This window comes from Bicyclus anynana, chromosome 7 (genome assembly GCF_947172395.1).
Source record: "Bicyclus anynana chromosome 7, ilBicAnyn1.1, whole genome shotgun sequence".
Taxonomy (NCBI): Eukaryota; Metazoa; Arthropoda; class Insecta; order Lepidoptera; family Nymphalidae; genus Bicyclus; species Bicyclus anynana.
This window is the reverse complement of record NC_069089.1, coordinates 12,311,165-12,328,097: the sequence shown is the minus strand read 5'-3', so window position 1 is coordinate 12,328,097 and position 16,933 is coordinate 12,311,165. Positions and strand designations below refer to the sequence as shown.

The following is a 16,933-nucleotide window of genomic DNA, read 5'->3' as shown; positions in this document are numbered from 1 at the left end:
GACTACTACAAATTATTACGAATCGTTTGTATGAGAGTATAAATTTTTATTTTAGTCTTTAAATTTTTCTCGTCGTTAAAACCATCCTAGAACTTCAACGAACATTTTAAAAAAAGAATTGGGCAAATTGGTCCAGGCGTTGTTGAGTTATGCGCTTACCAACGCATTTTGCGATTCATTTTTATATTATAGAAGATTACACTGAAAAACATTATCGCACAAAATCACTAACACGACAAAAAACATGACGGCAAGAACGTTGCTCAACAAAAAACTGAACACAATCTATCACCTTCATATTCCTAGTATCACTGTCTTAACACATTTATACAAATACTTCCTTTTCAACCCCCGATGCAAAAAGAGAGGTGTTAGCATAGCTGCTGCCTGCAGCTCCCGTTTTAAAGTTGTGGGGGGTGAAAATGGGGAAGAATAACCGAATGTCTACAGATATACCCGAGTGGGGTCTCAAATTTGATCGATAGTGTAGTTAATAATTTAAAAACATTCGGCGGTTTTTCAAAATTTTCAATTTTATATAGATAATCAGTGTACCAGAGACTAACAACTGAAGCAAAATATTGGCGCCGAGTGGCAGTATATAGCCAGCTATAGGAAATTAATGGCGGTCATCGGTCTTCATAATATCGACACTATGCCACAGATTACTCATTAGTATACAGATGGAACGTACGGAACACGACGGTGTCGTAGCCGCTCCAAATACAAAATTCAAAAAGTAATACATTTTCGAGTCAGAATGACACGAACCGTCGCACCAGTAATTTTCATCATTACCTACTTATTCAAGAAAAATTACGTCTAGGAATAAGATGGAGTATTTTTTATTGGTAATTATTAATTATTATATTACTTTACGTAATTGTTGTTAGCGTTAAATTTTGAAATACAAATTATGAAAAAATTTTGTATAAGCGGGTCTCAAGGAGACGTGTGACGTTTGTTTTTTTAATGGGTTTCGCCGGCTTCAGTACGTTGCTTGGAAAAACTCACTCTGGTTACTCCGTGTACTATACATATAATATGCTCATATTATAGGCGAACTGGCATCATTGGGATGCGTCAGTTTGTAGTTTCAGGTGATGGTATCTGGACTTTACAATAAGTAGGTACTACATCTATGCACAGCAGTCTACTAATTATTCTAGAAATAATATGAAGAATTTTAGACTTGTGAATTTTCTTAAAAAAATTGTAGACGTGTGTATATAATCAAATTATCAAGCATGCTAATTATGTTTATTAGCAAAATTCCTTCATCATTATTAATTTTTGTTACAGTTTAAGCCATCGTAAAGTGCATTCGGTGACAAGTAATTTATGAGTTTTGATCAAAATATACGAGTTTAGTATTTAATTTAGTATAATTATAAGCTGATACAAAACCGGTTACACCATCATACGGTATTGCTATAAAATGTGTGCACTTTTGATAACGTAGCAATTGTGGTGACTGTTACTCCAAAATGTTGAGCCAAATTTTTGTGATAAATATTTTACTTCTTGTGTCAGGTAAATTTTTAATTAAATGGTTTTTTTTTGCAATAAACTTAATGAGTTCACTTGAAAATCCTTTTTCCTAGGAGTATGTTTAAATCAACGGTTCTTTAATACTTATTTATATATTATTAATAATACTTTTTTTTAATAGATACTTAACTATTTATTAAAAACTTTAATAAATAGTTTTTTATTTGTACTTTAATAAAGAGTTTCGGTTAAGTAATAAGTAAAGCAAAGCCTTTGTAATGGCAAACACCTTACAACGTTCAAATGCTATCAATTTAGCTCTTATTAGATCAATCATCATCATTATCGTCATCGATATCTATCAGCCGATAGACGTCCACTACTGGACATGGCCTCTTGCATGGACTTCCAAGAACAACGGTCTCGGGTCGCTGCAACCCACTTGATGTCCTCGGTCCAACTAGTGGGGAGTTGACCAATACTGCGCTTAACGGTTAACGGTGCGGGGTTGCCATTCGAGCACCTTGGGACCGTCCATCGCCTCTTAGAATCATGTGGCCTACTAATTGCCACTTCAGTTTCGTGACTCGCTGAGCTATATCAGTAACTTTGGTTCATCTGCGGATCTCCTCATTTCTGATTCGATCACGCAGAGAAACTCCAAGCATAACTCGCTCCATCGCCCGCTGAGTCACTTTGAGCCTTATTTTAAGTTACATCAATAAGTTGACATAATTAACTGTATCAGGATTAAAAAATAATTAATTGTTAAAGTTAGGAATGTAATTTTCAATTTAAAAAATATTTCTTCTTTTGCAGTGCTGGCGGGCTATGAAGATTACGCTAAACGTATGAAGGAACGAAGTAAATAATTATTATATTTCTTATTATTCAGTTCACTAAAACACAAAGATACATATTTCAAAACCAATAAATTACATTTTTCTTCGTCCGCATAGAAAACCTGAACTACGATATTTTTTATTGAATATCCTCGTAAACCTACGTATACCTGTACCTATGCTTAGAATCATCTAGGTATCTATTATTAAAAATCTCATTAAAGTCCGATGTGGATGCGAATATACAGGGGTATCCCATAATTAATGGATAAAACGCAAGTAGTAGATATTCAAATTTTTTTATATCGAATCAGTTTTTTTTATTTAAATTACCAATGTACTATAATATAATACTATATTATAATTGTAAATAATGTTATATTTGTTTTGTACAAGAAGCTTTGAATGCAATAAATATTTTTCTTTCATTAAGATGACCCAATTAAAAAAATACCCAATTATAAAGTGAACATGATTTTTTCACGTCTTTCCCATAGTATAGGGTATTGCTATCAGTATTTTTGTGCATTATAAGGGTTTGACATACTAATTTAATCTACGGAACCCTAACACTGGGCGTGGTGCGACACGCACTTGGCCGGTTTTTTATATTACATTGACATTTAAACAACAGAAGCGCAATGTGGCCCAAACGAGGTATACGACAGCTGTCCTCCGCTATATCCGCCTCTGAGATGCAATGTGAAGGAAGTGCTAACAGTCTGTGGAGTGAACCCTGGGCCGGGGAACCCTGCTTGCGAACCTGGATGCCGCTGTGCTGACAACTACTATTTAAATGGCTCTGGTGATTGTATTACAAAAGAAGAATGCTGTAAGTGTTCTGTATCAATCATCATCATCATCATCATCATCATTATTATCATAAACCCATATTCAGCTCACGGTTGATCACTAGACGAGCACGAGGGGTTAGGCCTTAGTCAACCACGCTGGCCCAATTGGCAGACTTCACACACGTAGACAATTAAGAAAATCCTCAGGTATGGAGGTTTGCTAATGTTTGTTTTAAATTTAAATAATTTTAAATTGATGTTTTTCCTTCACCGTTTGAGACACGTGATATTTAATTTCTGGTTGGAAGTTGGAGGTGCATGCCCCAGACCGGATTGGAATATATATTTGTATCAATATCAACCAAAATTTATTGCACACTGTACTTTAAGGATTTTCGACAACCTCTCTGGTGCAGTATGTAATGGTATTGCTATGGTTTTCAGCAGAGAGGTCTTGGGTTCGATTCCCAGCACGAGTTAGTTTAAGATTTTATAACTTCTAAATTGACTCAGGTCTGGTCTGGTGGTAGGCTGCGATCATGGCTAGTTACCACCCTACCGGCAAAGACGTATTGGCTTCAGTATCGATTGTATAACGCCCTGCAACAAAAATGTTCAAAATATTTTCAAAATGTACAAAATGTACAGAATTCGAGTTTTAAGTGTAGATTCTAAATGGCGCTGGCGTCCGTTAAGCCACGGTAACGTTTGGCGTTACACGTGGTATAAGTAAAATCTCAAATTGCGAATAAAAGTATAGAATTCGACCAGTTTTATATTTAAAAATATTTAATACTCGTACTTTATTTCTAGATTCAGGAGCACTGCCCAGTTATTCAGGAGCACTGCCAAGTTATTGTAATTCTAAAACAAAAGGTTACTCAGAATGTATAAACGGCGGTTGCTCCAAATGGAGATGCACTGACATGGGATACGTTTGTATGGTCAAAGCTCCGTGTGAAGTCGGCTGTACTTGTGAAGATTCATACGAACGTTCCCCTCTTGGGTTCTGTATGCCGGCCGAACCCTGTGAACGTAAGAATATATATGTATATATTTACAATACAATTACATACTGCTTATATGAACATTTTGCGGGTAAATGATCGTTAAAAACACAGTTAAAAGGAGATGGTCCAAAATTGTATGGAGCCCAGGATCAGTCATTGTACCCTAGCGGAAATAGAAGAAGATATTTTTTTAACTATGTTTGATTATACAAATCTACGAATTTACTTTAAATCTTTCGAAATAATATTCATTAACTCCCAAAAAATGCAACATTAGTATGGGTAATAATGGCGAATGGATGACGTTTTCAACGCAGTAATCGATTTGACGTTTGCTGTCAATTGTCATGTCATAGTTGCTGTATGGGCGCCATCTTGATTTAACTCAAACACTTGGGTTTATTTTATTTATTTCTTTTTATTTAGTTAGATTTATTCACTTTAATAAATTTTAATAAAATCCTTGTATTTTTTAAATTTTAATGATACGGGGTACAAAGAGTACTGAATTGGACCATCTCCTTTGTATGAGCAATAAATACTTAAAGCAATTTTCATTAAAATATTAGCGATATCTGTGAAAGATATAATCTTTAATAAAAGAATCTTCATAAAAGTCCAAGTATTGGGCCAGCCATGTCACCTTACCAAGTTATGAAAAATATCGAGCTAAGTTGATTATGCCGGCTTCCATACAATAAAGTCACGCCTTTAAATTTCAAACCCCTTTTATTAAAATACGATGTAAAAAACGTTCAAAAGACAAATAATAATTTATTTATATCTACAGCTCAAGAACCTACGCCAAAAACGAAGATTCCATCAAAGCCTTATCCAACTGCCAAACCATACCCACATTACAACAGTGGACCAGATTCAACTGAAGAGATGATGCCGCCAAAATACACGGCAGATCGCAACCCCTATCCTTCATACATGCAATCCAAAAGCGAATATGAAAATATGAAGCCAGAGCGTCCACATAAATCATACTCGGAGTCCAAAAGTGATTTAGAAAAAACTGTGTTTTGAGTTTTTTTTGTTTTGTAATTGTACCTATATATATATTTGTATATTTTTATGTAATCATGGTCAAAAAAACGCAATAAATGATATAAGCAAGGCAATAAACAAGGCAATAGTGTTCACTGTTTAATTTTCTAAGATTATATTTAGATTTAATAGTTTTTTTCATGTATATCATAGCCTCGTTCATTCAGTTGTTGTGAGAACATGAGGTTCTGGGTGTGAGTCTTTGGCCAGGCTCTAAAATATTGACTTTTTTCAAGTAATTCTCAGTGAAAATCAGTGGCGTCGCGTCCCTGAATCAAGAATAGTTAGGGGCCCCAAATATAGGATAAAAATTTCTTACAGGTAGTTTTCTTTCTTATAGGTTAATAACTGTATAAGAATTGCATAAATTTGTAAATACCTTTGTATATATGATATAATTTTATTTTTAATATTTTTTCTTCTCACGTTGTTATTTTTTAGTATGGTATTTTATTGTCTTTCCCTTTTTATTTTAGTTAATTGTAATGTACTATTTTAAGTTTAAGTTATTATTATTGTTTATTTTAGTTAATAAGGTTGTTGTGTGCTGTGTTTGTCAACGGTTCCAACTGAAAACCAGCGCTGCATGCTCTTTTTATTTAAAGAGTATGTAGCATTATGCTGAGTTGGATCCGTTTACTGGGTTGTGCCACACGTCGCAGGATATTGTTATAGAACAAATTGTGTTGTGTGGCATAATTCACTAATAAAGCTTTTTTCTTTTTTTTTTCTTTTTTACATAAAAAACACAAAATGCTTCCTTTAAATAAATATGACAGTAAGATTTAACCCAGGCCCGGGAAAAAAGAGATTTCTTTTATTGACTTTTGTCATATTTTCTGAAGTGAAGCTCTTTGGGCAGTTTTTTTCCGGGAAGCACCAGGGTCAGAGAGATTGTAGATTATAATTAAATTTTAAAACAGCTAGCTGCAGCGCTTGGTTTTCAGTGGAAGCCTTTAAAAGGGTGACACGGGCGCAAACAACAGTTATCAAATAAAATAAGTGTTGCACCGACTTTCTATGACGAACATGTCAAGCCGTTGGTTCCAGTGTTTATTATCATTAACATCTAGTAGTTAGTGTTCAGCTGATAGTAATGGTTAAAGCACCAAATATTATTAGTCTAAGCTCGAGAAGAATCGGTGATGTATCTAATCTATACTGAAAAAAAAATTTAATTCGGACCAGTGGTTTTTGAGATTAGCGCGTTCAAGCAAACAAACCAACAAACTCTTCAGCTTTATAAAGCTAATCTAATCTCAGGAACTACTGGTCTGATTTGAAAAAAATAAGTGTAGATATGGAGCTTAGTTAGCATTACTACTACTACTACGAGAAACCGATATGAAAATTCTTTACAGTGCTAAATAGACTATTTATATAGGTTATATATTATCCCCGTATTCCTACGATAATGGGAACTACGCGGGTGAAATCACGCGGCGTCAGCTTTTCTCCTATAAAGAGAGGGACTTAATGACGTTACATAATGAAAACGACTCTCATTGTTGAGTTGCTGGTAAATCTACAACAAAAACTGTAACATCCAGCGTTTAACATCCTGCTGAGTTACTATTATTTGATAACTCTATGTCTTTCGTAGTCCTATCATATTATACCTTAACAGTGCCTGCTTATTAGGTTTTACTTATTATTGAAAAGTCCTCATCATTACAAATTAATCAAGCCCAATTACAAGATAGCTTCCAGGTTACACTGTCGAGGAGTTCCATTACCTGTCCTTCGTATTCATCATCAGACCCCTAATGACAGTCACAATCTATCTAGATGACAAGTCCTCATCAATACAAATAAATCAAGCCTAATCACAAGGTAGCTGCTGTAAGCCGTTGAGGAGTTCCATTAAGTGTCATTCGTCTTCATCACCAGACCCCTAATGACAATCACAAACCATCTAGGTGGTTAATTCTCGTCGACACAAATTAATCGAGATATCCCAAACACAATGCAACTACTGCAAACCGTTGAAAAGTACCGGTCGTGTGTGTTTCGGTTCCATCATCAGATCGACTCCAGATCTTCATGAAATTGTAGTGTTTTAGAGTGCCTCATGAAGTTAGTAACATATTTTCCTCGATTTCTCCAAGATCCTACCATCAGATCCTGACATGATGACAATGGGACCACTTCAAGAATATACCCTTTCTAACTAAAGAATAATTTTCAAAATTGGTTAAAAAATTACGATGTTCTGAGGTAACAAACAACAAAAAAAAAAAACATACGCGTCGAATTGAGATCCTCCTCTTTTTTTTGTAGTCGAAATAATTTGGAGACATAGTACGTTTTAAATTGTAACTTTAACAAAGAAAATATTTCGTAGCAGATCTTATGTGAAAAGTCAACCATTAAAAGTCAAACGAGTTTAATAACATTCCTTTACTGAAAGTGAACACGTTAGCGAATACAAACACTTTTTTGATGTCGTGGCGAATATTATTAAAGGTCGTCGACTGTTTGACTGCGTTCTGTTCTGATGTTAAATCTAAGATAGTAAGTAGATAGGTTGGGCATGCGCTGCCAACCGATAGTCCGAAGAGAATTTTTTCCTCCTTTACACAAAATGAATCAAAACTGGAAACGGGCTATCAAGAATTTACTATACTTGATTTATATACTAATATTTTTACGTACAGGGAACTCTAATCGTTCACAAATTCATTCTATATTTCCTTATCTCTGGCAAATTCTACAAGGCACATGCAAATCGTCACACCATTGCCGAAAGGATGGTGTGACGATTTGCATGATCGTCACATCGTCATCCAAAATCGTTTCTTATGGATGGTAATCGGCTCAGGTCTGATCTAGTGGTAAGCTCTAGGCAGACCCGATCTGGGAAAATAAAAAAAATGTTTTTTTTTATTCCTTACGAGTAAGGGCTAACTCGTAAGGAATAAAAAAAAACATTTTTTTTATTTTTTTTTTAATTTGACCACAATTTCACCTGATGGTAAGTGATGAGTAAGATGGTAGCGGGCTAAGTTGTTGGTGTGTGTGTCAGCTCCGACGCACGAATGCAGTTTACTCTTTCGGATCGACTGCCTAAATAGGTGTATGTCGCCCCGCAGCTTAAACAATACGTCTCAATACAGACGCCTGAAAAGTGAAAGGTGCGCAGAATAGGTTGCGCACAAAAACGTAACGCTGTCATCGAATCGAATTTTACTGTCCATATTTTTTCATAGATGAAAAATCGTTTCTTATGGAGTAAACTCCAAAAACCTCTGTTTTGGCATCAGCGAAATCTTCTTCTACGAGACACAGGTGCTTATTGGGAGGCTCCGGGACCAACGCACCGAAGCCTTAACACTGTAGCTCCTTGGCCCGCCTATATGACTGCGATGTTACATTATTTATTTATATATATATATATTTTTTTTATTTATTTATTTATTTATTGATTCACTAGTATACATAAAAATAATTTACATAAGTCTGTGATCTCCACACTAGGATTCCCTGTATTGTGGTAATCACTTATATATGAGCAGACTGAAGATCCGTATTAGAAACGACCTTCATTAGAAACAGATTGTCATCTGTTTAATGAATGAGACCTCTCATTTCAAAATTAAACCATTACTAACTGAAGCAAAAGGGTCATCCAAAGTTACGGGTTTAATAAATCACACATCAACAAATTGACAGATTAAAAATTACTTTTTGCAAATATTTATTCAGTTTCAAACTGTCTTGTGTGTATATGTGTTATTCTAATCTTACAAGTTAAAAACCTTTAAACCTAAGGACAACAAACAAACAAAATATAAGGTTATACCATTCGTGATTCACCTTGTAGGTATACCTACTTATACTATCACTTGAATGTGTCTCTAGATAATGAATATAAAAGAAATGAATACCTATACAATTGTACATACGTATACAAACTCAAACTTGTATAAAAATGAGTGTAATTTTGAATAATTGAACAGACGGTTAGCATTTACGTTAAAATGTTAAAGTCTTTTCGAATCATAGCCTTATTCTGTGTAGTGAACCTTGTTTTCGTGTCAGGTAGCTAAAACATTTTATATTTATTTACGTTTTTAATTTTGATTTACCATTAAGTTTTAGAAAAAATATATCATCATCAATTGAAGATGATGATAATGATTTTTTATTGCCTTCGAACCGGATTAAATTTTCTTATATGTACCTAATCATTGCATTTGTAACTAGAACTAATACCGTCGTATTTAATTACTAAAACATATCTATACTAATATTATAAAGCTGAAGAGTTTGTTTGCTTGATTGAACGCGCTAATCTCAGGAAGTACTGGTCCGATTTGAAAAATTCTTTCAGTGTTAGATTAATCTCTCATCATCACTATCGAGGAAGGCTATAGGTTATATATTATCTCCGTATTCCTACGGGAACGGGAACCACGCACACCGCGCGGCGTCAGCTTTTTATTTTTTACAGCTCTAATGGCTAATTTATTTATCCATACTATTGCTACGAATATTAAAAATGCGAAAGTAAGTTTGCCTGTTACCTTTTCACAGCTAAACCAATTTGGATAAAATTTGTTAAAACTTGTTTTGAATACAGGGAACTCTAATCGTTCACCAAGGCGATGCAATCAAAATGAAGTTTTATCTCGCTGCTCAAACCGGGTTTCCGGATATCAGAGATGCTCTGAGCTGGGCAAACCAATAATAGACGTGCATGTCAGTCCAAATTTATGCAAACCGGGATGTATTTGTAAGGACAACTATTTGAGAGCTGACAACAATACTTGTATTCCGAAGAACCAGTGCCCACGTAAGTTATGAGATTTTATGTACATTTTTTTTTCACTTGTTCCGAAAAGTAACATTTGCGCGGCCATAGCAGGTGGTAAAAGTGATTTTTTCATTATGGCTTCGCAATTTTGCATACAGCAAGTCTGTACCCAATTAATAATTTTTATCAAATAATTTGTTCTATTAGGGCGAAAGTGGTCAAATACAGTCCATCGTTCGTCGTTTTCCGTTAGTCTGTCCATATTTATTTAATGTGTGGAAATTCTCATGGATACTTTCTCGCCACGGATAGGCCAGAAGCTTATGTCGGACTTCAACTGACTAAAACCCCACGGTGTTCCGACTTATCGCCTGATGACTAAGCTAAGGGAATGTTTCTTAAGCTATCACAACCACACAGCTGCTCTCGTGAATCGAGCTCTCCAAGAATTGTTGAAATCGCATCAGTAACACTGAAAGCTTCAAAAATTCGAGGACTTAGCTCCGTTGGGTCTCAAATTCCTCGTATCTATCACCCAGATATCCTCGTCAAGGATGCCTCCTTGATGAGGTCCTGCAGTCGAAAGCGAGCCGCTTTCATCCGGCTCTCCTACCTGTGGATAGGAAGACACTCCACGTCAACCTCTCTCAACCTTTCCGCCACCTCCTTAAGTGGAATTACAATCTAACAGAAGGAGACTACAGCTTCCAGGATTTCTCAATATCTGTCTTGGCTTTAAAGATACTTGATAGAGATGATCTTAACCGATTTCTTGAACCTAATTGGCATTTCTCTCGCTGTAGTTAAATTAAAAATTTTGTGTTGCGCAAAGACAAAGATAGGTAATAAAAAAATATAATCTCCTGAACTAAAAAGTGACGCATCCCAATTATGCCAGTTCCCATAAACGTACACGCAGACACGCACACAGAGATGCACATTGCTCATATATCAAGACACTGACACATCGATACTCGGCTCCATTATCTTCGGCTCGCCTTCAGTTGTTTGACAGCGAGATACAGTCTGCCTATTTTATAATATGCATATAACGATAAATATTCGTTATAATTTTTGGTGGAATCCAGCGCCTCTGCTAGATAAACGATTATTTATTGACTGTACTGTAAAGTGCTGTAGCCGACCAATCATAAACCACCATTCTAACAGTGGAATTCATAGACGTTGTAGGAGCACCCCAGGGGACTATTCACCCGCTGAGTGTCGAATTCTCAAACGCATAGAGGTAAAATTTGACACTCAGCGGGTGAACGATCCCCTGGGGGCGCCCCCACAACTTTTATGAATTCTACTGTAAGTCGGCATAGGTGATGCACCTATAACTGTGGAACCCTACATTGCGCATGGCCTGTCATGCACCTGGCTGATTTTTTATAATACCCATTAAGATAGAAAACATTCAACGTCTGTTATACACGAGTCATCAAAATGTATGTACCTACTGTAACATAACAAATGACTGTTTAATCAAATGTTTTGGTATTTAATATTAATTTATTCAACGCCGATGATAAATATTACAATGATTACAATGGCTGCCAACATCGAGTGACGTTAATAATTGTGCTATTGAACACAATATGAGTAAATAAAAAAAAAACGTGCACAATTAAATACTTTTATGTCTGTGTCCACTAAAAAGGAATTTAAAACAATTGAATTTTTATTTGAGTTTATATTATGTACAATACACCTCTTTGATAATTCACTATACACAGAGCGTTAACATCTGAGTCGTTGGGTCACCAATTATATTCCTATGACTATCTATCTATTGATACTCATCTTAACTTAGTTAATAACGCATTGATTAATTAACCTACCAACTACTAGGCCGTATACGTCATTAGATAGATGACAGAGAAAATTTTAATAACCCGACTACTCACTCGATAACGCACTGTAAGAGGTTCTGGTATCAATTAGCGACTTAAACAAATATTTTTTTATTTAAGTAGGTTCAGTTGGCTTATTCACAAAACTTTGCACTATTAGCCATCTAATTTATTTAACCTCAAATCAATAAAAACCGCATTAATTGATTATGAAACACGGCTAAAACTCTCGTAATATTAGGTCGGAGTATGCCACACTAGTTTCGAACCCATACGGGGCACTTAGTCATGAGCTAGTTCTTGCAACGCGGCAGTATCCAAACTTCGAAGCGGCTGCGCGACGCGCAGCTGTTCGCATCGCGCGCTCGGAGAGGGGTTAAGTGGTGGGGAGTGAAGGTTCTGTTACGCTCTCCGACGTTTAGCCGAGTTTTAGCAGTGTTTCATAATCAATTAATATTAATAACACTCACGATAGTTTAAATTCTAAAATAACCGCATTACACACAAATAATCTGTAATGAATATCACAATGTCAAACACACTGGTTAGTAATTTTGATTAGTCAGTATTAGTGATTTATATTGAATATGAAATCAAGTGACTTATGAATTACTTACACTAGCTAGTTGGTAATTATCGTCTACATCTACTACAGTTACTCAAAGTTACATCATAGGTATGCAGGTGTGGTCTGGTAGGCTAGTTTACCTTAAATGTGACCTTTTGTTAGTTAGTGAGCATTGATAAAAAATAAAAAACCGGTGTGTTGGTAATCAAAACATCCCGTCTCAAAGTTAAATCATATAAAGGGAAATTCCCTTATACAATTAGTTACGACATGCACAATCATCTTCTTTAAACTATTTAGATTTTCCTGTTTTGCTATAATATGATTTTTCGTTTACCTTTTTTTTTTAATTTTTTTTTTATTCTTTACAAGTTAGCCCTTGATTACAATCTCACCTGGTGGTAAGTGATGATGCAATCTATGATGGAAGCGGGCTAACTTGTTAGGAGGAGGATAAAAATCCAGATCCACACCCTTTCGGTTTCTCGATCGATCGGTTAGAAGGCAGTGATAAAAAAACAAATTAAACTTTGAGAGCTTAGTTGGCATAGCACCGCCTTCAAATCGATCAATAGAAAGGACATAGGTAGGTAGGTTATTTTTCGCATTATAGAGTAATGCATCTGTGAAGTCAGTTATTTTTTTTCATTAAAGTTATTTTACCTATTAGTATTTATTGTTAAACGAAATACAAAAATTTAAAATTTTCTTAATTGAAATGTAAAAATTTCAACAGTCTAATGGTTTTTGAGACAGGTACTGCTTGTTGACAGACGGACGGATAGATGTACAATGGAATCTTAGTAATGGGGTGCCGTTTGGGTACGGAACCCTAAAAATTACCGTAGAACAATCGAAATTTGACTTCTATTAAATAAAAATAAATGAATTGTTTTTTACTCTACCCTTTTCATCTTATGTCATCTTATCCAATACCTTATCTTTTTAAAATATATTTCTCTTATTGTCTCTCTTTTCTCAATCTCATATATTATAGACTGGATTGTCATTTACACTCTGGTTTTATCACAGCTAAACGCAAATTGAAATCGTGATATTGATATAAATATAAAAATGTACAATAACATTATGAACTACGAGTATTTACTTTATGGACACTGTTTGCACCAATCAGACGTTAATTCTAACTCGCGCAGAAAAATATAAATTCTATTACTTTTATAGCGACAACGATGAAAAAAATTCGTCATAAAACTGTGTTGTTTTTAATGGGGTATGTTTTTGTTAGTGATAATATCTTGGCTGCAGGTATGCATATTTTAATATTTTATTTTATCGAATAAAGTGAATAATAAATATAAAACTCAATACGATACGAAACCATACCGATGAGACGACGTTCATTCAATCTACTTCACGAAATATTTTTTTTATCCTTGATCAAATTAATAAGCAATCTCGGAATTTAGTTAAAAACCTTAAATATATAAAAAACGATAATCCAGCTTCTTAATTTTTTTGTAGTAAATTGTTTTAATTCCGACCGTGTGTAATTGTTTTAATGTGACCGATTTTTTTGGATATCGAACCGTGTAATGGTGTAAACAGGCTCACGGTGTCCCAAGGCGATTAGGTTACGATTTCGTTCAGTGTGCGTTACAGTAGTTTTAAACAAAGAAAAAGAATACTGTACGAGTCGATACGGTACCAGAGTTGATGTGTGCTTTGACCCTTAGACAGTCGGGGTTCCACCCAGTTACTTTCATTGTTGGTTAAATAGGTGGTTCACTTATAAACTTAGGTAAAGTAGTAAAATTACTTCTTAATTTTGCAGCTGCTAAGAAGCCCGTAATTTGCGGCCCCGATGAAGTGTACAATGATTGTGTAAACGGTGGCTGCGGCAGATGGAAATGTTCACAGCAGGCGGCAATTTGTATTTTACTCGTTGAAGGAGCCTGCAAAGAAGGGTGTCATTGTAAAGAAGGATATTTGCGCAGAGATGATGGGGTTTGTGTCCCAGCTGATCAGTGTCCACGTAAGTTCACTAATACCTACCTATCCTAAAATACATATACACAAAATATTCTAATAGCAATCTTCTTCCAAGTGGTATTCTAACTTGTATCGGTAATATTATAAACTCGATATAGATAATAATATGTATCGATTGTATAAGGCAGAGAAAAAATTGTGAAATTGTGGCAACATTTGGTGAATACTATTACTATTAATTTATTATAAAACACGGCTAAAACTCACGTCGTAGTATGCCCGACTAGTTTCGACCCCATACGGGGTCCTTATTCATGAGCTGGTTCTTGCAATTAATTTGAATAACTCTCATGATAGTTTAAATTCTAAAATACTACTTACTATATCGTAAAGCAAAATTATGTAACTGCAAATTAAAACGTCATCTATTTAAATAGGTAGCATAAATCTTCAGCAAATATCTGAAAATATCTATATAATAATTATGCATGTCAGATTTAAGAAGAAAGTTTTAATAGAAAATAAAGGAACTTGAACAATCTCCTGTATGTATCAGTATGTAACAACTTCACAAAAAGAATATTTTAAAAATCACGTCTTTGAAATAACTTTTTTATGTTTGTAAATTTTGTGGGTACAATCAAAGATTATCGTTATACCAACAAAATTGCTTTATTAATTTCACTCTAACCACGCAATTTATTTTTTTCGTAAATTTTAAAAAATTTGAAAAAACACAATTATATTTCAGTTACTTGTTGGGGTGCTAATGAAGTCGTTGGGTGTAAGGATACAACCCCTCAAACTTGTGAAAATGTTGTTAGACCATGGCAACCCTCGGTCAAACCTCGGTTAAACATTTGTATACAAGAGTGCCGTTGTAAAGAAGGATTCTACAGAAATAAAATTGGACAGTGTATATCCGAAGAAAATTGCCGTAAGTTATAAAAACGACAACTAAATTATATGTATGTTTATATATTATTTCAAATTGTGCATTAAATAATCACAAATGATAAGTTTTTTCTAAAAAGAGTAATATTATTATTTTTTACAAATGTCTTTTCAAGTCAATAGTCTTGTAACGAAAAGCTTCAACCAAAACCCTAGAAGCAAAAGCTTCATCTTTCGCTTGACTGTTGAATCAAGAAGACTGGTCGGATACTGAAGGCAGCGATTCTCGAGACGGCGCGTATATTTAGGATGTTCCTCACTCTGGAACCCTGACCAGTTTGAGCACTCAGTTGAGATGGGAGAAATCGATTTTATTAATTATTGAAGTGTCTTATTCTTAAAAATATTGTGGATAAAAAATAAAAGGGAATCTTATAAAAAGCAAATGCAAAAGCCGGTCTTAATGACCGGCTTTTGCATTTGCATTGCATAACTCTAAAAGTTTAAAAAACTAAAAAACACGCTTTTAGCACGCAATATAATTTTTATTACAAATATTGGATTTAAGTTACGTGACTATTTTTTTCGTACTTCTGACAGCAAACCCTTTCTTTTGATATCCATATAATGGGGGTGGATTTCAAACAGCCAGTCCGCCAACTTGGGGATGCCGCCATATTGGATTTGTAATGACGTTTCTTAGCTAGTCATGTATTGTCATCGGAACTCAGAGCGTGTGCAAAATTTCATCCTAATCGAAGACCGGAAAGTGGGTCAAATTACGATTCCAAGATTTGATTTTCTTACATAGTTACAACTGAACTAATATAAAGCGTGTAAAAATACAGTTTATGTAGATTTTACACTTGTAAAATTGTTGTAATAATATTTTTAACATAAAAGCGAAATCATGACAGAAGTCCACTTAATATTGAATGAATAGCACTATTAATATCAACAAATCACCATTTCAGCGTTTTATTATATGACTGTTAGAAAACTATTTTACTTTTATTTTTTCAATGTTGATATTGAGTCTAAATTATTAAATTTGAAAACTATTCATTGATTAACTTGATGCATTAAATTTACAATCTATTTCGAAATAAAAACAAAACTTTAATCTTAAAAGTCTCACCAGATAATTTAAAAAAGTAAAATCACCACTATCTTTCCAGGAAGGTGTCCTGGACCTAATGAATACTTCTCTGACGACGGATCCTCAGAATCAGAACCATGTCGCTGCGAAGAAGGATATGTACGCGATTATTATACTAATAACTGCGAATCTATTACGGACTGTACAAAGGGTACGTTAAATATTGAGCATTAGAACTTTTTGCAGTAAGTAGGTATATAATAATTTAGCAATATGTATAATGATAAGTTTAATTTTTTTTTATTTTTTTCAAGCTACCCCTTGACTACAATCTCACCTGATGGTAAGAGATGATGCAATCTAAGATGGAATCGGGCTAAATTGTTAGGAGGAGGATGAAATCCACACCCCTTTCGGTTTCTACACGACGTAGTACCGGAACGCTAAATCGCTTGGCGGTACATCTTTGTCGGTAGGATGGTAACTGGCCATGGCCAAAGCCTCCCACCAGCCAGACCTGGACCAATTAAGAAAATCTCTATCGGTCCGGCCGGGAATCGAACCCAGAACCTCCGTCTTGTAAGTTCACTGCGCATACCACTGCACCACGGAGTCCG

The 16,933-nt window shown here is 34.8% G+C and overlaps 1 protein-coding gene across 1 annotated transcript in view; it reads left to right on the top strand.

The window, feature by feature from the left end:
- The first annotated feature begins 1,465 nt into the window (after positions 1-1,465).
- LOC112055567 (zonadhesin) overlaps positions 1,466-16,933 on the top strand; it is a 53,921-nt gene continuing 38,453 nt past the window's right edge. Inside the window, exons 1-9 of the mRNA XM_052882663.1 lie at positions 1,466-1,533; positions 2,311-2,355; positions 2,968-3,165; positions 3,941-4,162; positions 4,928-5,164; positions 9,773-9,985; positions 14,166-14,366; positions 15,075-15,260; positions 16,396-16,527. Of these exons, the coding sequence (XP_052738623.1) occupies positions 1,488-1,533; positions 2,311-2,355; positions 2,968-3,165; positions 3,941-4,162; positions 4,928-5,164; positions 9,773-9,985; positions 14,166-14,366; positions 15,075-15,260; positions 16,396-16,527 (1,480 nt within the window). The 5' untranslated portion in view covers positions 1,466-1,487. The remainder of the gene's footprint in view (positions 1,534-2,310; positions 2,356-2,967; positions 3,166-3,940; positions 4,163-4,927; positions 5,165-9,772; positions 9,986-14,165; positions 14,367-15,074; positions 15,261-16,395; positions 16,528-16,933) is intronic.